General features: G+C 41.1%; 1 protein-coding gene and 1 long non-coding RNA gene across 11 annotated transcripts in view; both read left to right on the top strand.

Moving 5' to 3' along the window:
• Positions 1 to 27,769, top strand: part of LOC105225932 (lysosomal thioesterase PPT2 homolog) — a 183,209-nt gene continuing 155,440 nt past the window's right edge. For 4 of the 10 annotated variants that reach the window (XR_007421186.1, XR_007421188.1, XR_007421185.1 and 1 more), the window contains exon 1: positions 63 to 614. Coding sequence is in view for 1 of the 10 variants with exons in the window: in XM_049446089.1 (XP_049302046.1) it covers positions 486 to 614 (129 nt within the window). In the remaining 9 variants the exon portion in view is untranslated. Of the gene's footprint in view, positions 615 to 642; positions 823 to 27,769 lie in introns of those variants that run through there. The other 6 variants (XR_007421191.1, XR_007421190.1, XM_049446088.1 and 3 more) reach the window with 5 other exon arrangements.
• On the top strand, positions 5,986 to 14,932 carry LOC125775754 (uncharacterized). Its single transcript, XR_007421362.1, has 2 exons — positions 5,986 to 6,949; positions 9,874 to 14,932. It is a non-coding gene; the product is annotated as an uncharacterized LOC125775754 (long non-coding RNA).

Genomic DNA, 27,769 nt, shown 5'->3' with positions numbered 1-27,769 from the left:
AATTCATTATAATCGGAGAAACACGCGTTTTAAATAGTTGATATTTTGAATTTTAAATGCAAATATCTCAAAAACTAGAAGTCAGCGGCAACTATATAATTATACATATATTCTTGATCTGGAGGACCTCCTTTATCCGTACATACTCACTTTAACCCCGAAATCGAAGGATGCTAGTTTAAAATTTACCCGAGAATTGTATCTGTATGAAACTGCTGATTTGCGATATAGACCAAGGTCTAAACGCTTCTTTTGGCAATATTGACAGCAAAAAAAGAATTACGACTATACAAATAGCTAGTCAGGATGTTATGTTAGGGGTATGGAGTCTTAATTTGTAATATTGGCTTAAAAATAACCATATCTCTCGAAAGTGGAAAAACCGATAATAAATTACAAATTTTAATTTAAAAATAACCATATCTCTCGAAAGTGGAAAAACCGATAATAAATTACAAATTTTTGTGTGACAAGCGTATTCAATAATGAATCTACTTTTTTTGCTTTTATTCGGATTAATATCGAATGGGGCTACTTACAAGCCCGTGGTTTTAATTCATGGTATTTTATCAGGACCTGAAAAAATGATTGTATTATTTGAAGAAATTGAAAAGGTAAATTGGATCTCAAGTTTATATCTGTAAAGTTGGTACAAATATCCGATGATAAAGAACTTTTCGTCAATACTATTGTTGCTTGTATTGTTAATTAACGAGGGAAGGGTAAATTTTAGAATTCTATCCCCAATTTCATGGTTAAGGTCCTCCAGATCAAGAAAAAATATATGCATACATGGTGCGTTCCAAAGTAAACAGGACTTGGGTAAATTTTAGAATAGCATCCGCCGATTTATGGGTTAATGAATAGAGCATGTCCTCCAGATTAAGAATATACATATATATACATAAATAGTTTTTCATAGTAGAAACACTCAAAAACGCTTCCTTCCTTCCTTCCTTTTCCTTCCTTATTGGCAAAATGAGTGCACAGTCAAAAACGTGGTAAAAACGCAGAAATCAGCCATCTTTGCTTTGTTTTCATTTGAACAATGTTGCCATTGCCCAATACGCATATATAGTTTTGAGCACATCTTTGTTTTCAATTACAATTTTTTACAATATAAAATATCAAAACTGAAAACAAACTATTAAAAATAGTTTATATATTTATAAATAATAGCATTCGACTCTGATTTTGAGTTATTTTAAGAAAATTTCAAACATATTGAAACACATTGAACAGATTGAATTATAAAAGTTGATAATTACTCCAGTATATTGATATTGGCAACTCTGGGTTGTGAGAGAGCAATTAGCTGCGACGTTTGCGACGGCAAAAATCCAAATGTCTCGGATTCTCACGTCAGCGTCACGTCAGAGAGAAGGGAGTAGCGTTTTTCACTGTGCAGTTACATTGCGCGCCCATAAGATAGGTCGTCCCAGCTGACACGACCCACGATTCTGCGTTGTTCACTAACCAGCCTATCATACAATAACAAAAGGGTTGCATTCTAACTAATAATCAGTGCTACCTTATGTTCATATTTTACAAAAGAAATAAAGAAAACAAATAATACGCCAATGACAGGAAATATATATTGTATAAGTTATCCGCATAAAATTCCTTTCTGCTAACACTCTGTCGGACCAACACCTGGGTGTGCTCAGTTCTTTTGCGATGATCTCCTTTTTGCATTATAAATCTGAGTAACACGCATTTTAAATAGTTGATTTTTTGAACTTTAAATGCAAATATCTCAAAAACCATAAGTCAGTGGCAACTACATGTATACTTATATATTCTTGTCCTGGAGGACCTCCTCTATCCGTAAATACCCATTTTAACTCCGAAATCGGGGATCTAATTTTAAATCGCAGCCCAGGACTTAGAACAAATATTTTTTTCGGCAAAATAAATTTTTTTTTATTTCAAATGGCTCCTGCTTCAATACAGCTTTTTGCAAGGTCCAAAAGCATGCCGAACGAGTGTTTTAGCTCGTTGGCCGGTATGGCCTCTGCGTCTGCAAAATACCACATTTTGCGAAAACAGCATCCACTTCCTTAAAAAATTGCCACACATAACTCATTTTGGTTCTTTTTGACACAGACATCTTTAATTTTTATTAAGTATAAGTAAACTGATTTGTAACAGTTTCGTACAAAAATTAATGTAAATGATTCGTTATTTTTTAAGACGCACATTTTAAAAATCGCACTCTGAAGGTTTTTTTCAATATAAGCATTGAGGTTTCTGTAATCAATTTAATTTGTACATGAATATTACCCGTTTAAAGATAAATTAACTTTTTATATGTTAACCAATTTATACTTATCTAAAATTGAAGAAAATTCATCGCTTTAATGAATATGAATTCATCACAGTCGCAATTTTTTATATTCCACGGTGAATGCTATTTTGTCACAGTCGCAATTTTTCATATGATACTGTGAATGCTACTTTGTCACAGTCGCAATTTTTCATATGATACTGTGACTGCTCCTTTGTCACACTCGCAATTTTTTATATTCCGCGGTGAATGCTATTTTGTCACAGTCGCAATTTTTCATATGATACTATTACGAATTTACTGCTTGCTAGTTTACTTTGTTAGGTTCGTATCTCTGGATTGACAAATAAAATCAACACTGTTTAATTTAATTCAACAACTCTTTATTTCACAACTCGTCTACACTATAGCAGTTTACTCTTAGCACTGATTGATTACGTTGGCGCTGCCACGGCTTATATAGCCACGCACTTCTCGCTGATGCCGACGTGTCCTTCTAGAATATCGCGTCTGGAAATTACCAGAACATACGGCTATACGGCGCCAGACGCAAGCAGACAGTCGCGGCGCCAGACTCAGCAATTGTTTAACTAGACAAGCAGACAGTGCGGCGCCAGATGTCTAATGTTTCGACAAGCAGACAGCCGTGGCGCCAGATGTCTACAACAAGACAAATGTTATTCCATATACCTACAGCTATTGTTCATAATCAGGGATGCATATAGTAATACAAATACAACTTAATACTACTTTTGTAACACTGCCCTCCACTAAAGCCTAATCGTCCCGATTAGGCACAAATCCTCTTGAACCAAATGGGGCGAGCCTCTCCAAATGTACTACTTTCATTTTACATCGTGCTTTTCCATTTCTTTGTATGCGGTATACCACGTCATTAAGTCGTTTCATCACCATATAGGGTCCTTCCCAGGCTGTCTGCAGTTTCGGGGACAAGCCTTTCTTTCGAAGTGGATTGTAAATACAACAGGACCAGATCACCTTCTTCGAAACCTTTTGAATTTGCCGCTTGATCGAACCGGTCCTTCATCTTATTGCTCATCAGATGCGTATGCTGTCTTACCATTAGATGCAATTCATTCATTTCTTCCTTTAAGGCAGAACAATAATCTCCATCATTTCTTACAGCTGTAGGATTCGTTCCAAACTTAAGATCAGCAGGGAGTCGCAGATCAGATCCGAAAATAATCTTTGCTGGCGTGTAACCAGTTGTCTCGTGCTTCGCTGAACGATACGCCAGCAGGAACATCTGGATGCACTTGTCCCAATTCCGTTGATCTTTATCAACGATTTTCCGCAGATGTTCTTCGAGCGTTCGGTTGAATCTCTACCATCCCATCTGATTGTGGGTGTAACGCTGTTGTCCGTGTCTTGTGGATGCCCAATAATGTACAGACTTCTTGGAAAATGGAAGATTCGAAATTCCTGCCTTGATCTGAGTGTAATTCGACGGGCACTCCGAACCTTGTTATCCAATTTTCTACAAACGCTTCGGCTACTGTCTTCGCTTCTTGGTTTGGTAAGGCATATACTTCTGGCCATTTACTGAAATAGTCCATGACAACCAGTAGATATTTGTTTCCGGCCGTACTGGTTGGGAACGGACCTGCAACATCCATTGCGACTCGTTCAAATGGTGATCCCACGTTGTACTGTTGTAGCCTCCCGGGATTTTTGCTTTAGGACCTTTAGCTGCCATGCACTCTACGCAATTACTTATCCATTCTGCTATGGAATCTCGACAACCGATCCAGTAGAACCGTTGTTTAATCTTCTCTATAGTTTTTGTAATTCCAAGGTGCCCTCCACTAGGTCCATTGTGATATTCTTTCAATACTTTCGGGATCATGGACTTCGGTACTATGATTAGTAGACGAGACTGTTGGCCATCTTCGTTTTCCCAGGTACGATGAAGGTATCCATTAACGAGGATTATGCTGTTCCATTGGGCCCAATATGCTTTTGCCGTTGGACTCTCGCTACTTATTTGTTCCTTTGGTGGTCGTACCCCATTTTCTTTGGCTATTATCAGCTTTGCAAGATCAGGGTCCTCCAGCTGATTGATTCTGATGCGGTGAGGAGTCCAATCATCTTCAGGTTCTATATTCAGTAATCGCACGTCGATTATACCTTCTTTTCCTTCTGATTTGGAGCAATGTTTACATTCCAGTGGACAAGGGCGACGTGATAATGCATCCGCATTTTTGTGGTGAATCCCCTTTCGATGTTCCGTTTCGAAGTCGTAATTCTGTAATCTTTCGATCCATCGTGCAATTTGGCCTTCCGGATTCCTAAACTGTAATAACCATTTTAATGCTGCATGATCAGTCCTCAGCAAGAATCGTTGTCCATACAAATACTTGTGGAAATGTTTTACACATTCCACCACAGCTAGTAGTTCTTTTCGCGTCACACAGTAGTTTTTCTCTGGTTTCCCGAGCACTCTGCTGTAATACCCAATTACTCTTTCTTGTCCGTCGATGAGCTGAGACAGGACACCTCCAATTCCATAAGCGCTCGCATCTGTATCCAGGATGAATTTCTTTCCAGGTATTGGATAAGCCAACATCGGCGCCGTACAAAGTAGTTCTTTAAGCTGCTCAAACGCTTTTTCTTGTTCCAACTGCCATACAAACGGGCGATTCTTCTTTGTTAAATCATGTAAACTTCTAGCCACGTTCGCAAATCCAGGTACAAAACGGCGGTAATACGTGCATAAGCCAAGGAAGCTGCGGAGTTCATGTATGTTGGTGGGTCGAGGCCAATCTTTGACTGCTTTTATTTTTCCTTCCTCGGTGTGAATCCCCTCAGTTGACACTTTATGTCCGAGATATGATCATCAAAACTTTTTCCCATGATGATAATGTCACCAAGATACACCAAACATGTCTTCCAGTTGAGTCCTTTTAACACATGTTCCATCAGTCGCTCGAACGTTGCAGGCGCATTACATAACCCAAATGGCATCACAGAGAATTCCCATAACCCGTCGCCCATACTGAAAGCGGTCTTTTCGCGGTCACATTCATCAATCTCGACTTGCCAATATCCACTTTGTAGATCCAATGTAGAAAACCATTTCGCTCCAGACAAGGTGTCTAATGTATCGTCGATTCTCGGTAGAGGATAACTGTCTTTCTTTGTGACATCATTCAACTTCCTATAATCTACGCAGAAACGGGTGCTACCATCTTTCTTTTTAACTAAGACGATAGGTGAGCTCCATGGACTTATTGAAGGTTCGATTACACCGTTTTTGTGCATGTCTTCAATAATTTTGTTAGCATCCTCACGTTTTGCTAGTGGAACCCTACGCGGAGCTTGTCGGATTGGTTTAGCGTCTCCAGTATTTATGCGATGTTTGACAATGCCGGTTCTTCCTGTGTTTCCTTCGTTTGCAAATATGGATGCGTATTTTTCTAATAGTTTTTCTGCTTTTAATTTTTCATTTCCATGCAGTTCGTTCAGTAAATTATTTAGGAATGTAGGACTTATCTGCTGTGGCTCAATAGTAGGCTTCTGTTCTGACCGTTCGCATCGTGCTATTGCACTTATATTCTGGCACTGTCCAATTACTGCTCCTTTCTTCAGCCTTATAGGCGTGTTGAATTCATTCACTACTCTGACCGGAATGGTGGCGTCTTCTCTAGTTTTCACAAGCGTTCTTCCTACCAATATGGGTGTATCTATTTTTGTTGGTTCCACAATCCACAACTCTTCAGTCCCACCTCCTCCATTCACTTTAGCCCATACAATCGCCTCAGATTTTGGTGGAATACTCTGATTATCATCAACAATCACCCTCTTACTTTCAACGTTGGTCACATATCCGGTGTTTATAGGCATCTCCATATTCTGGCAAAACAGCATTTGCTTGTTTAAATCCAAAGTAAGCCCGTGATCAATCATGAAATCTACTCCCATTATAATTTCATCCGTGATTTCTGCTACGATGAAGGTGTGATTAACTTCCAGGGTACCAATCATCACTTCGCAAAACACTTTTCCCGCGACAGCTGCTTCCTCTCCGGTGGCCGTTCGAAGCTTGCAACCGATTAATGGTTCAACCGTTCCTCTTACCACATCCGGTCGGATAATTGAATGTGTGGCACCAGTATCCAAAGTAAGCGTTGACAGTCGTCCATTTACGATACCGTTGATAGTAAGATTGTTGTCATGGCGACCTATTTGTGATATCGAGATGGTGGGGCAAATAGTTGTGGGAACCAGCTCACGCCCCTTTGAACTGTTCCGTTTTAGTTTAACGACTTGTGAGATGTGGATGCTCCGTCATCGTTATCTGTTGGTTGTTTCCGTTTTGATGGGTTTACTTTTATATTGCAATTTCGGCAAAGTGACCCGTTTTTCCACAGTTGAAACATCTTCCTGTTGTATTTACTCGCGGTGCAGCAATTGTCTTCAGAGTCTTCAATATTTCTTCCATCAGCGCCGGTTGTTCCATTTCAACCCTTTGTCCTTTGTGTGCTGGTTTACTTAGTAGGGAAGCTGTTTCCTGTGTGAGGGCGTGCGAAACCGTTTCAGCAAACGTTCTTTTTGGCAATGCATATGTGGCGCGTTTGGTGTCCACATCACGAATTCCATTTATGAAACATTGAATTTTTACCCTCTCAATGTAATCCACAGGTGCATCTGCATTTGCCAAATGAGCCAGTCGTTCTATTTCAGTTGCGAACTCTTGCAATGACTCGTTCATTTTCTGACCCCTATTTTGCAGTTCGATCTGGTATATTTGTTTCCGGTGCTCACTACCATATCGTCTTTCTATCGCACTCATCAATGCCTCATAGTTGTCCCGTTCACAGTCTGGAATAGTCTGAAGGATTTCTGTCGCAGGTCCTTTCAATGATACAAACAAGGACGCCACTGTGTCCGCTGCATTCCAGTTATTGGCCATTGCTGTCTTTTCAAACTGAAGTTTGAAAATTTGAAATGGAATACTTCCATCGAATGTGGGTGCCTTCAATCTTGGATTATTTGTTGATGGTGCAAGGCCATGCAGTTGCAGTTCTCGCATACGATTACTCAGTTGAAGAAATTCTGATCTTAAATTTTCTTCGTCATTTTTTATTGTGCTTAATTCGTCTTCAAATTTTGAAAATTTCTCTTGCACTTGTTTTTGTAGTTGTGTAGTATTTTCCGTGATCTGTTGTACCAAACGATGTTGTTGTGTAAGGCGAGACTCTAACTGTGATGTATTTTCAGCTATTTGCTGTGCCAGACGATTTTCGGTTTGCACTGCATTCTCTGCCATTTGCTTAATAGCCACTAACAGCATGTTCATGTCCACACTTGATGATGTTCGTTGTTCTTCTACTTTTTCTTCTACCTTTGTAGAAGTTTCTGGGCCATCAAATTCGAATTCGTCGACATTAATTCCATCCGCTTCCATTGCTTCACGTAATCGTGCCTGCAGATCCGCCTTTTGCCCGCTTATCGGCAAATTACGCCCCTCCAGTTCCTTTTTTAATTGCTGAATTCTCAATTCTTCGAATTTAACCATTTTGAATTTGGATTATTTGACAATCCCACTTCTGACACCAATTGTTACGAATTTACTGCTTGCTAGTTTACTTTGTTAGGTTCGTATCTCTGGATTGACAAATAAAATCAACACTGTTTAATTTAATTCAACAACTCTTTATTTCACAACTCGTCTACACTATAGCAGTTTACTCTTAGCACTGATTGATTACGTTGGCGCTGCCACGGCTTATATAGCCACGCACTTCTCGCTGATGCCGACGTGTCCTTCTAGAATATCGCGTCTGGAAATTACCAGAACATACGGCTATACGGCGCCAGACGCAAGCAGACAGTCGCGGCGCCAGACTCAGCAATTGTTTAACTAGACAAGCAGACAGTGCGGCGCCAGATGTCTACAACAAGACAAATGTTATTCCATACACCTACAGCTATTGTTCATAATCAGGGATGCATATAGTAATACAAATACAACTTAATACTACTTTTGTAACAATACTGTGACTGCTACTTTGTCACAGTCGCAATTTTTCATGTGATACTGTGACTGCTACTTTGTGCGTTAATTCCTGTCACTGCTACTTTAGGAAACTTGTCATAGCTGTGACCAGTGATTTTTAAGTAGCAGTGACAAAGTCACAGGTACTCAAATATTTGCCATCTCTAATTTATAGTTGCTGACTTTTGGTTAGTAGGATATAGCATTTAAACTTTAAAAATTCAACTACTTAAAATGTGTGTTTCTTCTATTTATCATGAATTTTACACTAATATTTTTAACTTTTAAAGCACTAACACTCCACTAACTCGTTTCTACATATTTGTTTTATGATAAATATTGCAAAAATAACTTTTATTTAGTGTATAATATTTGTTCAATTCTTTTTGTTCACACAATTTAAGTGTTGCATTCTAACTAATAATCAGTGTTACCTTAACTACATATTATTACGAATTTACTCCTTGCTAGTTTTACTTTACTAGGTTCGTATCTCTGGATTGACAAATAAAACCAAAAGCCGTTTAATTCACTTCAACAAAACCTCTTTATTTTACAACTCGTCTACACTATAGCATTTTACTCTTAACACTGGTTGATTACGTTGGCGCTGCTACGGCTTATATGGCCACGCATTCCTCGCTGATGCCGACGTGTCCTAGAATATTGCGTCTGGAAATTATAAGAACATAATGCTATACGGCGCCAAATGCAGCTATTGTTTAGACAAACAGACTGAGTGTAATTCGACGGGCACTCCGAACCTTGTTATCCAATTTTCTACAAACGCTTCGGCTACTGTCTTCGCTTCTTGGTTTGGTAAGGCATATACTTCTGGCCATTTACTGAAATAGTCCATGACAACCAGTAGATATTTGTTTCCGGCCGTACTGGTTGGGAACGGACCTGCAACATCCATTGCGACTCGTTCAAATGGTGATCCCACGTTGTACTGTTGTAGCCTCCCGGGATTTTTGCTTTAGGTCCTTTGGTGGTCGTACCCCATTTTCTTTGGCTATTATCAGCTTTGCAAGATCAGGGTCCTCCAGCTGATTGATTCTGATGCGGTGAGGAGTCCAATCATCTTCAGGTTCTATATTCAGTAATCGCACGTCGATTATACCTTCTTTTCCTTCTGATTTGGAGCAATGTTTACATTCCAGTGGACAAGGGCGACGCGATAATGTATCCGCATTTTTGTGGTGAATCCTCTTTCGGTGTTCTGTTGGTTGATTCCGTTTTGATGGGTTTTCTTTTATATTGCAATTTCGGGCAAAGTGACCCGCTTTTCCACAGTTGAATTATCTGTCTGTTGTATTTACTCGCCGTGCAGCAATTGTCTTTAGAGTCTTCAATATTTCTTCCATCATCGGCGGTTGTTCCATTTCAACTCTTTGTACTTTGTGTGCTGGTTTACTTAGTAGAGAAGCTGTTTCCTGTGTGAGGGCGTGCGAAACCGTTTCAGCAAACGTTGTTTTTGGCAATGCATATGTGGCGCGTTTGGTGTCCACATCACGAATTACATTTATGAAACTTTGAATTTTTACCCTCTCAGTGTAATCCACAGGTGCATCTGCATTTGCCAAATGAGCCAGTCGTTCTATTTCAGTTGCGAACTCTTGCAATGACTCGTTCATCTTCTGACCCCTATTTTGCAGTTCGATCTGGTATATTTGTTTCCGGTGCTCACTTCCATATCGTCTTTCTATCGCACTCATCAATGCCTCATATTTGTCCCGTTCACAATCTGGAATAGTCTGAAGGATTTCTGCCGCAGGTCCTTTCAATGATACAAACAAAGACGCCACTTTGTCCGCTGCATTCCAGTTATTGGCCGTTGCTGTCTTTTCAAACTGAAGTTTGAAAATTTGAAATGGAATAGTTCCATTGAATGTGGGTGCCTTCAATCTTTGATTATTTGTTGATGGTGCAGGGCCATGTAGTTGCAGTTCTCGCACACGGTTACTTAATTGAAGAACTTCTGATTTTAAATTTTCTTCGTCATTTTTTAAAGTGCTTAATTCGTCTTCAAATTTTGAAAATTTCTCTTGCACTTGTGTATTATTTTCTGTAATCTGTTGTACCAAACGCTTTTCTAACTGCGTATTATTTTCAGTCATTTGTTGTGTAAGGCAAGACTTTAACTGTGATGTATTTTCTGCTATTTGCTGTGCCAGACGATTTTCTGTTTGCACTGCATTTTCTGCATTTTCAGCTATTTGTTGTGCCAGACGATTTCCTGTTTGCACTGCATTTTCTGTATTTTCAGCTATTTTCTGTATAGCCACTAACAGCATGTTCATGTCTACACTTGATGATGTTCGTTGTTGCTCTACTTTTTCTTTTACCTTTGTAGAAGTTTCTGGCCCATCAAATTCGAACTCGTCCACATTAATTCCATCCGCTTCCATTGCTTCACGTAATCGTGCCTGCAGATCCGCCTTTTGCCCGCTTACTGGCAAATTACGCTCCTCCAGTTCCTTTTTTAAATGTTGAATTCTCAATTCTCCGAATTTAATCATCTTGAATTTGGATTATTTGACAATCCCACTTCTGACACCAATTATTACGAATTTACTCCTTGCTAGTTTTACTTTACTAGGTTCGTATCTCTGGATTGACAAATAAAACCAACTCGTCTACACTATAGCAGTTTACTCTTAACACTGGTTAATTACGTTGGCGCTGCCACGGCTTATATAACCGCGCATTCCTCGCTGATGCCGACGTGTCCTTCTAGAATATTGCGTCTGGAAATTATAAGAACATAAATGCAGCTATTGTTTAGACAAGCAGACAGCCGCGGCGCCAGACTCAGCAATTGCTTAAGCAGACAAGCAGACAGCTGCGGAGCCAGACGCAGTAATTGTTTAAGTATACAAGCAGACAGCCGCGGCGCAATATGTCTATTATTTCGACAAGCAGACAGCCGCGGAGCCAGATGTCTACAACAAGACAAATGCTATTCCATATACCTACAACTATTGTTCATAATACGGGATGCATATAGCAATACAAATACAACTTAATACTACTTTTGTAACAATATTTTACAAAAGAACCAAAAAACTAAAATAAACCTGGGCAACCCGCCAGCCAAAGGGATAACTCTCCTCTCCCCAGTAGTGAAGACACTTGAGGCCTTGCTACTCCCGATCTTCACTCAGTGCACAGTACCACCACAGCACTTAGCGCCGTAAACGCCCAGATAATTCATGACCTTAACCATAAACTACTCTGTGAGAGAACAATCTTCGTATCGTTGGACTTGTCAAAGGCCTTTGACACAGTCAGTCACACAACGGTACTGCCGAAGAGGTGGACCATGAACTAGCTGAGTGGTCGTCAATCATCGGTACTAATTCGAGGAAAAAACTCTAAACTGAGAAGAATTAAACATGGGGTTCCGCAGGGTTGTGTCCTCTCCCCACTACTGTTTAATCAAGCGGTCTTTTCTCAATTACGTCGAAGATATTGAACAATACGCCGACCGGACTTCGGACGCAACTAACTTCCGACAAGCACTGACCGCTACTTATCCAAAATAGAACTCGAAATTTCCAATATATGTCCTGCGTGCAATCAGTCACACATATGACACCGACATTGGGCCAAGAACACTGCCTTGTGGTACGCCCGCTTAAATAGTTTGAGCTTCAGATGTGGTGGTGTTACATCGAACTATAAAACTTCGATCATAAAGGTAGGACAATTCGTGGGTGTAACGTTTTTATTTTATACATAAGACCATTTAACCATACTCGATCAAAAGCCTGCGCGACATCAAGAAATATTGCAGAGCAATATTCCCGTTTTTCAGATGCGCTCCTATGTACTTGCTCGATCATTCCATGCTTTTCCCTGAAGCCAAATTGATGAGATGGTATTATGTTGTGGGTTTTAAGATGTGGCTTAATGCGGAGCATAAGAAGTCTTTCAAATAATTTCGACATGCACGATTGCAAGCTGATGGGTCTATAGGAGGATGGCTGAGTTTTTTCTTTTCCAGGAATAGGTTAGTGATGATACCAAACTGACTTTGAATTTTTCCATTTTTGAGGAAAGTGAGCTTGTTTTGTGATTTCATTGAAAAATATACAGATACAGATTATAGCACAGTTTGGTAGCTCAATAATAATTTTTGGAGTAATTAAGTCGTACCCACGAGCTTTCCTTGGTTACACTTTCTTCATAATTATTTTTGATATCTCTTCAGGTACGAATTTCGCTGGCTTAGATTCTACCAAATGTGTTACGGTTGACAGTGCAAAGTAGTTAGTTTCTGGGTTTGGCTGGAAGACATTTTTTAGATGAGCAGCAACCTTCGTAGCTGATTTTTCTGCATCACTCCGAGCCCATTTGTCATTATTGTCACGTATTGGCATTTTACACTCTATTGGCTCACTTAGAGTTTTATGTGCTTTCCACAACGGGTACTTTTCACTAGTCGGTGAAAGTTTTTGAATATACTGGTACTGCGCACGCTGTTCTTCGCTTTTGAGCAAGTTAATTTTTACATTAAGTAAAAATTAGTCAAAAGAATATACATATTTCAAGCTGCATCGAAATGTATACTCTTTATTTATACTCTTAAGACTCTTATTACATCGTTCTTACTTCTATTTATACTAACTAGTATGTTTACTTATTACTAGTTGATAGTTTCTTTAGATACAGATTCTATTATTTGTACAAACCTATACATATACAAGTATATTGTTTGCTTAGATATATTTGTTTTGTTTTAAGATAAGGTTGTTGTGGTATTCAAAATCAATATTGTTTTGATACTTGTTTGTTTAGGATTGTTTGTTGTAGTGATAGTGCATTTCAACTGTTTCAACTCAAGGTTGTTTGCATTCTGTTTACTGAAACCAAAGGTTGTTTTGATGTTTGTTACTATTATAAGGAATACGTTCCTTAACTAGCGCTCTCGTCAGTGCGTGTGTGGCCCGTGACAGTTGTTTTGAGGCTGGTGATCTATAAACCTGCCACTCCCATTGTAGGCATCGTTTTGTAATATGAGTATTTCAGTTTCTCTATAAGTTAATTTAAGCTTTTTGTTTTCCATATAACCTTTTTGAGATGAAATTTTGTCGGCTGTTATGATGGTTGATTCGAATGCTGCGATGGTGTTTTTAATATCAGCCACTGTATCTAAATTTGGTTCGAGTTCAATGTGTGTGCGGATGTATTTTTTATACTTTAACTAGTTTGTAGCTTTGGCGTAAGCATGTAGGGTAACTCTTTATAGTGTAGCTGATGTCGCAAAGTGAAGAAAAGTGGTGAGTGGTCTAATGAGACGTCTGCTTGTTTCTGCACTAATAAAGCTGCGAGGAATTTTCCAAGTTACTACGAAGTCAATTAAATCTGGCAGCTTTTTGGGTTTGCCGGCCAATATGTAGGCATTTCAGGAGACACGTAATCAAGTTTGTTTCTTTTACATATAACGGCGTTATATAATTGCTAGTCCTTAGGGTTACATTACCAGCACCCCCAGTGTGGCAAGAACAAGTGCAGCAAGAAAACACTCTGAACACTAGATTGTGCCATTCTGAGGCAACCTTTTTTTTTCAACTGAAAAACAGGCTCAACACTTTCGAAAATGTGTAAAAAAAAATCACTCAAAAGATGAGCTCCTAATATTAAGAGTGGCTATTTCAAATTTTCTGTTTTCCATATAAATATATAAAAAATATCATTTTTTTTTGTGGTGGTTATTGTGCGGAGGTTTTATATGTGCCCCGATGGCTGCCAGTAGGGATGGTAAACTCGATCCCGATTCTACTCGAGAATCGAGTTTTCTCGAAAAATAATCGATTTTTCGAATGTCAAGAACCGATTCTTAATCGACTTCGACTATTGGAGATCGATTCTGAAAAATCGATTATTATACGAGAAAACTCGATTTTCGAGTAGAATCGGAATCGATTTTACCATCCCTACTGGCTGCTATCGGGGCACATATAAAACCTCCGCACAATAACCACCACAAAAAAAATGATTTTTTTTTCATGTAATTTATATGGAAAACAGAAAATTTGAAATAGGCACCTCTTAATATTAATATTAAGAACTCATCTTTTGAGTGACTTTTTATACTCTCGCAACAAAGTTGCTAAAGAGAGTATTATAGTTTTGTTCACATAACGGTTGTTTGTAAGTCCTAAAACTAAAAGAGTCAGATATAGGGTTATGTATACCAAAGTGATCAGGGTGACGAGTAGAGTTGAAATCCGGATGTCTGTCTGTCCGTCCGTCCGTCCGTCCGTCCGTCCGTGCAAGCTGTAACTTGAGTAAAAATTGAGATATCATGATGAAACTTGGTACACGTATTTCTTGGCTCCATAAGAAGGTTAAGTTCGAAGATGGGCAAAATCGGCCCACTGCCACGCCCACAAAATGGCGGAAACCAAAAACCTATAAAGTGTCATAACTAAGCCATAAATAAAGATATTAAAGTGAAATTTGGCACAAAGGATCACATTAGGGAGGAGCATATTTGGAAGTAATTTTTTTGGAAAAGTGGGCGTGGCCCCGCCCCCTATTAAGTTTTTTGTACATATCTCGGAAACTACTATAGCTACGTCAACCAAACTGTATAGAGTCGTTTCCTTCCGGCATTTCCATATACAGTTCAAAAATGGAAGAAATCGGATAATAACCACGCCCACCTCCCATACAAAGGTTATGTTGAAAATCACTAAAAGTGCCTTAATCGACTAACAAAAAACGTCAGAAACACTAAATTTTACGGAAGGAATGGCAGAAGGAAGCTGTACCCAGTCTTTTTTTAAAAATTGAAAATGGGCGTGGCGTCGCCCACTTATGGACCAAAAACCATATCTCAGGAGCTACTCGACCGATTTCAGTGAAATTCGGTTTATAATATTTTTTTAACACCCTGATGACATGTACGAAATATGGGCGAAATCGGTTCACAACCACGCCTTCTTCCAATATAACGCTATTTTGAAATCCATCTGATGCCTTCTCTGTATAATACGAGTATGTATATACATTAGGAACCAAAATAAAAAAAAATATGTAAATGACGGATAATGAAATCTCGATTATCACCTTAGCATGCGAGAGTATAAAGTGTTCGGTGACACCCGAACTTAGCCCTTCCTTACTTGTTTTTACACATTTTCGAAAGTTTTGAGCCTGTTTTTCAGTTGAAAAAAAAGGTTGCCTCTGAATGACACACCCTAGTGAACACAGTAATGTCACTTTGCTTTGTCTGCACGCAAATTGATGTTGCTTGCTGATAATTCTCAGCAGTTCCAGTTAAAGAATGGTGTTTAAGTTTTAATTTTTTTATTTGCTTTTTCGATAGTTTATATTTCCAAAAATATCCTGTGAAATTTGACAAGGTCGTATCTTGAATAGTTTTTGGATGGCAGACACGACAACATTTTCAAAATTGATGACATCATAACTCAACGCGAAATTAATCAATCGACTTCAAATTAAAGCTGAGTATTGCCGAATACATTTACTATTTCCCTTTTCCATCTGGATGATTCGAGGCGGAATTTGTCACGGGGTAGGTTAATTAGTTCTTTGAACCTAGAGAGGTTGTACCCTCCTAGAAGCAGTTTGGCATGGCGCATTCCTGCTGCCAGTCCTGATCTCTCCCCACTTTCTCCTTCGTACGGCGCAGCTCTTTAAGAGTATGGGACCCCACCACAATGCATGGTTGCTTGGATGCTGCCGCAGACCGGGCTAGTTCGTCGGCTACCCCTTTATGCCCCGGCACCCAGATTAGATGTACCCGGTTGCACAAAGATAGGCCTTATGCATTCCTGTACTAAAAGCGATTTGACCTCATATGCTAAAATAGCTTTTAGTATCGCTAAGAATGGCGATGCTCTGGTTGCGATAGTTGCGGTGGAGGTTTATTTCTATGCACTGACTTATAGCAAAAACTTCTGCCTAAAAGATACTTCGCAGACTGCGTTGCCTTGGCAGTCCAAGCAACCGCTCCATAGGTTACAATAAACCTTACAATCATGGTATACAGCCATCTAATGATACCTGGCTTGCATCCCCAGGATCTGCTGGTCAGGCGTCTGCATATCATGAGTGGCTTGGTGCATTTGAACAGCGTTAAGTCCAAATGCCTACTCTACTGTAAGGATGAGTCGAATGTGAGGCCAAGGATGTCTTTCAACATCTCCGCTATCCAATGTCGCAGAAAGTGTTCTCAAACTTGCCCCGCGCCATTATGACAATGTCGTCCGCGTACCCCTGGCAGCGAATTCCATTGCTAGTGAGCAATTCAAGGAGTACTACCAGGATCCATAGCAGGAGGCATAGTACTCCACCCTGTGGGCAGCCCCTTGAAGTGCTAAGACGAATCTCCCCCACAGTTGTTTCCGCTACCTTAGTACGCAGTAAGGCTTCTAACCATCTGCAGACTACGTTACGTTCCTTTCCTCTAGTGCTTTGATCACGCTAGCGTGAGACGCATTATCATCGCCGCATCGAATCCTCGCCTATAGTTCAGATGTGAGTTGTTACAAAGCAGTGTTAGTGGATCTGCCTGCTCTGTACGCGTGCTGTCTGGCATGTAGGGGTGCGATTTTCAGCGCTTCCGTTCTTATGAGGTTGTCTATCTTTTCAATCCCTTTATAAATGAAAGATGTGAGACTAATAGGCCGGAATGATTTGGCCAACGAGTAGTATCTCCTACCTACCTTGGGGATGAAGATTCGCAATTTTCCATGGTTCTGGGATATACGGCATCGCCAGGCTATCTCTCATCAGCCCTAACAGGTGTGGCGAGAGAACTTGTATACCTTTCTGCAAAAGATGCCATCCGCTCCTGCTGACTTATAGTTCGAGAAGGATGCCAGTGCCCATCTGATTGAGTCTGCAGTGAAAAGATTCCTTGTAGTCAGGCAGTCCAGGCGATCTGATCTGCTTGCGACCAATGGTGGAGTTTGGTCAGCCGCCTGAACCGTCTCCGGAAAGTGCGCTTGTAGGAGTGTCTCTGCCCTCTTCTCCGCACTGGTCGAATAGTGCCCGTCCTGTCTTTTGATGGATAATACCGTGTCCGTCTTCCCTCTTGACAACGCCTTGTGCAGTCTAGCTGCTTCTGGTGTCGAGGAGACGCTGTCACAGGTGTTTGAGTAGGTGCCCACTTCACTTTTACCCTTGTGACACTTACCACTTCCACTTCCTTAAATAAAACACCCGGTTAACTTATAAGGGTAATTCAATGTGGATTTAATTAGATCTTTTAACGTTGGTTTTCAATCTTTACAAATATAGAAAATGAGGGTAATTACAATTAATTTTTATTCGATTTTTAATTTCGATTTTCAATTTAAAAAAATATGCGGAACTATACTGATGCTCTCGCGTGTGGGTGGTGTTGATGTGTGGGTCCTCTGGTATGTGGGATCTGTGTGTGTGGTGTATTGGAGTGTTAAGATAGTGGCCTTATGGGGAAGACTTATCTCTTGTAGCCATTCCGGCCCCCCTAGGCGAATATTCAGCCTAGCAGTCGCTCTTGTTGTTGAAATGATGCCACTACGTTGCTGTTCAGTAGCGGGGCGATGCCGTGGCCCTTTCGGACGATGCCTGGTTGTTGCAACGCGATGCGGATGCCATTGATGGGGCTCAGACTGCAGTGGTTCGACGTCGTACTCCCCGGTTTGTTTGCCTTGGCCTACTCGTGCTTGAGGCGGCTGGCCGACATACATCGCGTAGTGGGGTCGTGTGAAGCAGCGTGTGGTGTGGTCTGCCGGTGTGTGTCACAAATCGGCGGCTTGGGCGGATGTCGTTGATGGGGCTGCTCGCGAGCCACTACCAGAATCGGTAGTCGATGCAGTAGCGTTGGTTGCCGACCGAACAGTTGGTGTTGGTATGGTGGGCATGTCCACGTCTACCTTGATTTTGAGTAAAAAATGGTATTTGAATATAAGTACATGGTACTATATAAAAATGTAGAATGGGCGATTGTGCCACGTTATGTGGCATGACCGGCTCGTCGTATTGACTGACAATTTCTGTAATTTTGATTGTTATTCTTAACGGTCTGTTGCGGGTTGCGGTTTTATTGATTTATTTGAATTGATTTTCATTTTTATTTCGGTATTATGTTCGGATTATTTAGTATCGGATTTTCGCTATAACTCTCGGTTGGTAGAAAGCATAATTTAACCAGCGGTCTGGTTAGTATTCCGTTTTGAGTACGGAGATCAACTACCCGGATGTGACCGTCTGAGCCATAATGGAGCTTTTCTATACGGCCAAGTCGCCAGTTGGTACGTGAGAGACAATCATCGTTAATAAGTACACAATTTCCAAGCTTTGGCGCATTTTCTGATGTTTTCCATCGATACCTTTTGTGTAGGTTCCTTTAAATAGTCTTCTTTCCATCTGCAGCTAAATTATGATAAAGAATTTTAATTCTCTCCCATCGATTTAATAAGGATAGCGACTCCACGCCTGGCTCAAGTGTGACCAGAATGGGTGCCCCTTTGAGAAAGTGCCCTGGGGTTAGCGGAGTGGCCGTAAATTGAAAACGGCTTCAATGCGAATTAATGGTGTCGTAAATTCTTCGTAATTAAATTTGTAGTTTCCAGCTACTTTTTTTAAGTGGGATTTGAAGCTTTTTACAGCTGATTTCCAGAAAACACCCATATGAGCAGCTCTTGGGGGGATGGATTGCCAATTCATGCCTTGGGGAGCCAGTCCACAAACTGTTTTTCTGTGGCTCTTTGAGCCATGATAAAGTTTTTTTCATTGAGAAAAGCTCTTTTGTCAGATTAGTACATAGCTCGAGGTGCACTGCTTTTGTCGTAAAACAGACAAAGACAGCTACGAAGCCTTTCATTAGTGTGGGAGACCTTAGCATAGACGCCTTTATCTGAAAAGGTCCAGCAAAAGCGACGCCTGTAGTGGTGAAAGGCAGAGAAATATTGCAGCGTTCAAGTGGAAGTGCCATAATCTGCGATCGTATTTTCTGCTTATATATAGTGCAGACCTTGCACATGAAAATGCACTTCTTTATTTGGGGCTTAAGTCGGCGTATGTATAACTCTTGGCGGACCATATGTTGCATGAGGCGATGTTCAGCGTGGAGCATTAGTATGTGGATATATCTGATAAATAAGGTGGCAAATGGACACCTCTCAGGCATAATTATGGGATGGCGTTCGCTATAACTTAGTCTTGAATTAGCAAGACGACCATTCGCCTGAAGCGACCATTCGTGTCTATAAATGGATTTATTTATTTATTTTATTTATTTATTTATACAAAGCTTACATAATAATTAATTATTGTGTAAACTAAAGCAAACGCAGCGCTAGCAGCAGAGGCTTTCGGCCGGCTGGTTGGGTCAGATACGACGGAGTAGGTCTGTGTCCTTTAGAAATTTGTAAATTTTGCTGATATTTTCTTCTGTGGCGTCCATTAACAATAGGAGAGGGTCCTTGTTGTCGAAATGATGAAGTCTTTGAGAGGCAAGTTCTGGGCAGGATGCCAGTAGGTGTTGCACGCTGACTGTTGCTTGACAGAAGGGGCAGGTGTTGGATGTAATGCCCTGTAATAAGTGCGCGTTGGTAATTATGGTGTGCCCAATTCGGAGACGTGTGTAGGGGGTGATGTGGTTGGTAGGTATCGATGTTGTGTATACGGGTTTTGTTCGGTTGGGTTAATGTCCGAATAATGGTGATTATAATCCGCCCATTCACGTAATAACTTTGTTTGCCTCTGACTATGAATTAGTCGGTATATGTCGCTAGGTAGAATGACTTCGGATGTGATTGTTGGTGTGATGGAAATATCTTTGGCGATGGTATCTGCAAGTGTGTTGCCCTTTATGCCGGAGTGTCCAGGTATCCACATGATTTTGATCTTGCGCGGAAGGGAAATAAGTATGTTTTTTATATTTTTGATGATACTGCCTGATTTGTTGTGGTTTTGTATAGCTTGGAAACATGACATACTATCGGTGCATATTATATGTTTACCCTTGTTTTTGGCAGAGTATTGAACAGCGTGGAATATAGCGGTTGCTTCGGCGGTGAAAATAGAGCAGAATGAAAAAAGGAGGCCGTACGCGACAACTTCTCGATTTTCCTTTATCACAGCATAGGAGGTGTGTGAGGCCTTCGATCCATCCGTGAAAATCAATTGCCAGCCGTTGGATTTATAATGTGCGATTGTTTCGGAAAACTTGGCTTTATAAACGGTGTTTGGTGTGCTATCTTTCCGCAAGGAGGCTAGGTCATTAATGAAGGATGTTTTGCTGGGCGCCCAGGGGGGGTGATGAGTGTACCGCGGAATGTGCAGCTTGATCGGCAGTTCAACCTGATTCGCGAATAAGAAGCAGGTGTGTATTGAAGAGGGTTGTTTAGGAGTGGATACCCGTGAAGCGGCAGATTGGAAGTCTTTGTGGATAAGAGGATTGGGGCTCAGAGTGAGCTTTGAATAGAGCCTGAATATTTTGTCTTCCATGTTGTCGTGAAGAGCCGGCAAGCCCGATTCGGCCAGAATGTTTTTTATGGGTGACGTTGGAAATGCGCGTATGGATCTTCGCACTGCGGCGTGGTAGGGAGCAGCGATCATCTTTAAATTTTGTTTAGCGTGTAATCCATAGATTTCTATGCCGTAGTTGATGGTTGATAAGATGAGAGCGTTTGTCACGTTAATCAACAGAGCCGAACTAATTAGCGAGCGTTTGCTTGATAAATACTTAATAATGTTTAACTTAACATAAAGTCTTTCCTTAACATATTTGCAGTGCTGTTGAAAGGAATATTTGGGATCGAATACAATACCGAGAAACTTAAGATTATCTGTACATACAATATTTACACAATTGAAGGTAAATGAAGGAGAATTGCAGGATCGTTTTTTGCATATATGGAGCATTTTGGTTTTATTGGGACAAATTGAGGGGCCTGAGGAGAGGGACCATGTGGATAATAGGCGTAGGATTTTGGAAAAGGTCCTCATGACTTCTGTTTGATCATTGGATTTGGAAAACAACAAAACGTCGTCTGCGTATATTTGGTGTTCGATGTTTGGGAACTTGTTAAAGATGTCGCTAATTTCATTGAAGGCTATAATGAACAAGATGACTGATAAGGGGGAGCCCTGCGGGGTGCCATTATCGAGTGGAAAAATGGAAGAGCGGGTGTTGGATATAAGTACACTTAGTTTTCGGTTTGAGAGAAATGATTTTATAAAATTGTACATTTTGGGGCCGATCTTCCATTTGTCGAGTTGTCTTAGTACTACCGGAGTTCCAATCCGATCAAATGCTTTTTGAAAGTCGAGGGAAAGGAGGGAAACATGGTTTTTGCTGGAGAGCGCGTTTGAGATGAAATGATCAAGGTGTAGTAGGGCATCTGTGGTGCCTTGTCCCTTCTTGAAGGCTACTTGGTTGTGGTGGATAAGTTGGTTTGAGTGGGCGTACCAGGTTAGTCTGGTAGCAATTATCTTCTCCATTAGTTTACCTAGACAGGGAAGAAGGGAAATTGGTCGATAGCTGTTAACTTCGCAAGGGGATTTGCCAGGTTTTAAGAGGGGTATTATAGCGCAGGTTTTCCACGCGTGTGGGTAGTGACCTGTGTTGAGGATATTGTTGTAATGCTTAATGAGACGGTGAAGGAGTAATCTGGGGAGATGCTTAATTATGGGATAAGATATTTTGTCGATGCCGGGTGTCTGGCCTTTTACTGCGGACAGGGCGAGTTGGAGTTCGTAAAGAGATATGTCGGCTTCTAAAAGTTTGGCTGAATGAGATGGTTGGTGTGATACGGTGTTGGAGGATTTGTGGGCGTTTAGAGGCGATAAATTCGGGGGGGAAGGTTTGGTCTGACGAGGCGTTGGAGAAGTGACTGGCGAATTCTTGAGCTATATCCTGGGGATATAGAAGATTGCCATGAGAGGTGTTAAGGGAGTAGATTTGGGGATTAGAGGGTAAACCGGTGAGTGTTTTTATGTCAGCCCAGATTTTTTTAGGGTCGGATGACGCACTGATGCTGCTAGTGAATTTTTGAAAACAGTCGAGCTTAGCATCTTTGATTTTCCGGCGAAATTGCGCGTTCAGCTTTTTGAATTGAATGAGAGTTGTGGTGGACCGGTTGCGTTTGAAGTTGTGCCAGGCTTGTTGTTTGGCTTGCCTAAGGGCCGCAATTTCGTTGTTCCACCATAGGGGGGCTGGCTTTACTGGTTTGGTTGAGGACAGAGGGATAGAGACGTTGGATGCACAGCGGATTGCTTTATGGATATTGGAGGTTTCTTGGTTGATGTTGGAGGATGTTGGGAAGGATTTGGAATAGAACTCGCATGCGCTTTCGAATTTGTTCCAATCCGCTCTATCTGTTTTAAATTTGATCCTGGGAGAGAAGGGAATGGTGGGTCGGGATGTGAGAATTTTGATGAGGATCGGGAAGTGATCGCTGCCGTGAAGGTCATATATAAGGTGATGATGAGTTGTTGGAAAGGGAGGGAGAGGAAAGCGTAAGGTCAATATGGGTAAAGGTTGAGTGGGTAGAGAAGTGGGTGGGGGAGCCGTCGTTTAGTACGATGCAGTTGGAGGTTAGGATGGCATTTTCTATAGAATGTCCTCTCTGATTATAGGAGGCAGATCCCCAGAGCGGACTCCAAGCGTTAAAGTCGCCTGCAAGGATGAAGGGTTGGGGAAGGGAGGGGAAAAGATTGTAAAAGTCAGCTGTTGTTATTAATTGACTTGGCGGGGAGTAAGCGCAAGTTATGGTGATCCTGATGGGGGTTTGAAGTTCTATGGATAGTGAGGATATATTGGATTGGGTAGGAAGGGGCTGGTGGGGAAGGTTTCTCTTAACCAGAATAGCTATTCCTTGTTTGTTTGAGATTATGTGAGGTAGGTTGTGGAAGTGCCCTACGTAGGATTTGGGGGTGGGGGCAGAGGAATTGTGGGCAAGGTGAGTTTCGTTAAGAAGTATAATGGAGGGTTTATACATCTTTATTAGGATTTCAAGTTCAATGTAGTTATTGTGATACCCGTTTATGTTCCACTGTAATAATGGTAACATTTGTTATATAATATGTGTGTTAGTATATGAATTAAAGGGTTAGTATAAGGATATTTATATTTACGACTTATCTATGTTGGTTGACTTGTGTGACGGTAATGTTGTTTTATATGTATTTGGTGTTATGAGGACGTTAAGATCGGGGAATTTTGCGTGTAATTGGCTGAAAGGTGACATCTCGGTATCACTGATAATTGGGCTGGGGTATGTAGGGGTGGGTGGGCTGGAATTTTTTTCTGCATTTCTACTTGTAGTTGCTATTTCTGGTGTGCTGACGTTGATTGCTGTTTGTTGTCTTACTGGGGATGTTGATGTGCTGTATTTCTGCTGAGGTTTGGATATAGTTGAAGTTGTTTGTGTGATTGATTTAGTATGTTTGTAATATGTTTTCTTGGATGCTCCGTTATTTGCTTGTGGGTTATTGTTTGTAGTTTTTACATGGGGTTTGTTTGCTGGAGTTGTTTGCAAGTCGTGTGCTGTGCTTACAGTTGTTGGTTCGGTCGTTATACTGCTGGTGTTTTTTACAATTTGTGCGAAGGACGGCGCCCTTATTTTTTTTAGAGGGGGTTGCATTTGATGTGTGTTGGGGTCGCTGTTGAAAATTTTCCATGCATCTCTAATTGTGCATCGGCGCTCTATTTTTATTTTATTTACTGACTTGTATTTAAGGAAAGTGGGACAGCCAGGGTCATTGGATGGATGGGTTTCAATTTGACAGTTTATGCAGAATGTTCTTGGGCATGGATTATGTGGCGGAGAGGTTGCACACTGGCTACATAGCTCAATATTTCGACATCTATTTTTGGTATGACCGAGTCTTTGACAGCATTTGCACCGCATCGGATTTGGGATAAATTCTTGCACACGAACCCTTTCCCATCCTAATTTAAGGATTTCTGGTCTACGGATTAGGTCGAATGTCACAATTGCAGCACCAGTAGAGATTAGTGCGTCACCATCTTTTCGCATGATTTTTTTGACTTCGATCACTTTTTGGTTTCCTAGCCCTTCTACTAATTCTTCTTCGGAGAGATTGATTAGGTTTCTGGAAAATATTCTGCCTTGCGTGGTGTTAAGACCTTTGTGAGAGGTAATATTACAGGTATAATGCCTATGTGAGTTGCTTTAATATACTTTTCGGTCGATTTCGCATTTTCGACTTTTAGGAGGAGGTCACCGGATCTTAATTCCGTTACAACGGTGTTATCGCTGCAAATGTGTTTTAAACCCCTTTCGATTTGAAAGACATTATATGATGATAATGGACGGATTTTGTCATCTGCAATTGGCCCGATGGCACTTGCCACTAAGAACCGAGGGATATGGTCGTCATTTTGTTTTGGCGCAGGAAGTGGTACAAAGTCACTGAATTTTGGTCGTTTGTTGGGACGTTGCAAATCGGGATCGAGTAACCGAAACCTATTGCTTTCGGGGGGGTCAGCCCCGTTCATGGTGTCGAATGATAACTACGGGACTGAGTTTTTTTTTTTTTTTATGTTTACACTAATAAACTAACAACTACAACTTTAAGGAGCAGCGGTAAATGAAACAGCTAGACTATCGTAGTCGATCGCAAAGAGGAAAAGAACGCGTGAAAAGGTCACGGGACGTGTTTACACGGCGGTTGCCCACTTTGAACTGTAAATGGATTTAATATTAAGAGTTAATTCTTTTTGTCAGTAGGATTGGATTCTCTTAGTAAAAGTTTTGTTCACCTAATGGTTGTTTGTATAATCTAAAAATTATTAAGTTAAAATTAAGGTTGTATATAAATGGGGTTCCAAAATTAATGCAAGGTTGGAATTAAATACAGGTTGATCAAAAATTAACACATTATTTAAGTTTGCCACCATTTATTTAGTAAAGTATTGTCAACCCTAAAAAACAAACAATTCGACTGTTGGCTTTGGCTTAGTAAAAGTGGAGCTTTAGATGATAGAACAGTAAAAATTGAGATATCGTAATGAAACTTCGTACACGTATTCTTCGACAAAAAAGTGAGTTCGTAAATGGGGGTTTTCGGACTATTGCCATTTTCACACAGTTGCACATTCTTTTAGAAGATTGTATCTTTTCTATTTAGCTCTGCAGTTCGAATTATTTTTTCCAGCAGTAGATTGAAGAAGTCGCATGATAGAGAGTCGTCTTGTCTGAAAGCTCGTTTGGTATCGATGAATCTGAGAGGTCCTTCTTCTTCTGGTGTAGCTATTGGTATTGCTCGTCGCAAGTTCACACAGTCGTATTCGTTTTGCGGCGAAACCCAAATGCAGACATAGCGGCATAGAACCATTTTCTTTCCGAATTGTTGAGGCTTTAAAATGAAATTCCGGTCGATATAAGCGTTCCCCTTTTTGTGAATTGGGCTGAGCATCTTTAGATTCAAATGTTGATGTTGTTATTAACGGTTAGCTAATCCCCGTTAGTATGGTAAGCGTTGTTTGCGTTGTCGTCGAGGTCATCTAACGGTAGGCCCAAGAAACGTGCTGTTTCGACGGGGTCGGACCAAAGGGAGGAAGGTGTTAGATGGGCAGGGTTTGTGGGGCATGCAAAGAGGTGGCCAGTGTCATGCGGGAACTCGTTGCATGCAGGACATATATTAGGTATGTCGGGGTCGATTCTGTATATGTAGGAGTTTAACCTGCTACAGTATCCAGAACGAAGTTGCGCTAGGGTCACTCGCGGCAACTAGAGCTCTTCGTCTGCAATAGGTGGTGGTTTGACTCCAAGAACGCCATTCACGGGAAGGGAGTCGGTGAAAGTGTTGATGGCTCCACTGTGAATGGCGGTCAGTGCCTGTCGAAAGTTTGTTGCGTCCGAAGTCTGGTCGGCGTACTGTTCGATGTCGTCGACATAGTCGACGCCTTGTAAGTTGCCAGCAACGTTTCTTTGTCTTTTCCCCATGTGCTGCCGGCTAGCGACTTGAGGATTTTGTTGCGGCTCTGTACCTTGCGATAATCGCGGTCGTATGGGGAGAGAAGGAGCATAGACTAAAACGATCTAACCCCGTTTGAATCGGTGAGTACTAATTTAGATTCAAATCGTTGGCCATGCTTCATCCAACCATATTCTATATAATAAACTGATAAGCCCTCGTCGCTTTGTTGTTCTTCAGACGGGTAATTGCTATTCCAATTCCTTCATGGTCGGGCAATGGAACGTCAGCTCCATCGTCATCGATTAGGGAATCGGGTTCGCCTTCTCCTGGCGTTATGCTTTCGCTACCCTTCAGCAGGCTGGAGAAGTTTTCCTTCCGTAATTTAGTATGCTCTAGGCATCGGTTACTAGATCACCTCTGGGGTTTAACAAGAGTATGCTCCAGTCTTTAAACCTTATGTTAGTCGCCGCATCTTTTTGTAGAGTTTTCGAGCATTCTCCCTATCAGCCAGCTTGTCAAGCTCTTCATACTCACGCATTTCAGCCTCTCTCTTTTTTCTGCAATCTCGCTTCCTCTCTAACTCTCTTTATGTATTCCATCCCGCATCCATCTCCACTGCGACACGACACTCCTCATGGTACCAGCTGTTCTTTTGCTATTTCCAAAGACTATTGGTTTCGTATGCGTACGTAAGGAGCTTGACATGCCTTCCCACAGTTCTCTTATACTGAGTTGCTGATGATCGCTTTCAGAGAGCAGAAGTGCAATTAGAGCAGAAAGTCTGTTATAATTGCAGCTTCTCGGCATCGAAACTTCCTTCTGTTTGTTGACGTGAGTTTTTTGAGGCGGGTGCGCATCTCCGGTGCAGCAAGATAATGGTCCAAGTCAGTACTAGGACCTCGGGGCGTACGCACGTCTAAAGCATTGGAGACGTGTCTTCCTTCTATCACAACATGATAGGTATGGTTGTTGGCTTTTCGATCCGAAGGCATCAAGGTAGATTGATGAAATTTTCTATGCTGGAATCTGGTATTATAGATAATCAAATTTCGGGCCCCGGAGAAGTCGATCAACCTTAACCCTTTTGGGAGTGTTTCTTCATGTAGGTTGAGTGTACCGACCTTTGTGCCAAAGGCACCTTCTTTGCCCACCCTGGCGTTAAAGTCACCAAGCACGATTTTGATATTGTGGCGTGCGGATGTGGATTGTGGCTAGACGACCATCCACCGGGCTGAACGCCAGGACTCGGTTACGTCGCTCTCCCACCACGAAACCCACCTCAAAATTTACGCTCCTTTATATGGCCACTGTGGAAAATACCACAAGGACCTTCTCGTCTTAGTCCTTGTTCCGTCCATCGCATGGGGGCGTTGATGTCAGCCAAAATAACCAAACTCGCTAAGGCCAAATCCTTTAAGAACCTTTGCCGACCCGACGGTTCGAAAATGGATGAAATCATATTATAACCCCATATAACAGTTTTGTTAAAAACTAATAAAAGGACGATGAATCCATAGATAAATACTTCAGATATATAAAACTTT

This window comes from Bactrocera dorsalis, chromosome 1, assembly GCF_023373825.1.
Source record: "Bactrocera dorsalis isolate Fly_Bdor chromosome 1, ASM2337382v1, whole genome shotgun sequence".
NCBI lineage: Eukaryota > Metazoa > Arthropoda > Insecta > Diptera > Tephritidae > Bactrocera > Bactrocera dorsalis.
This window is presented reverse-complemented; position numbering and strand designations above follow the sequence as displayed.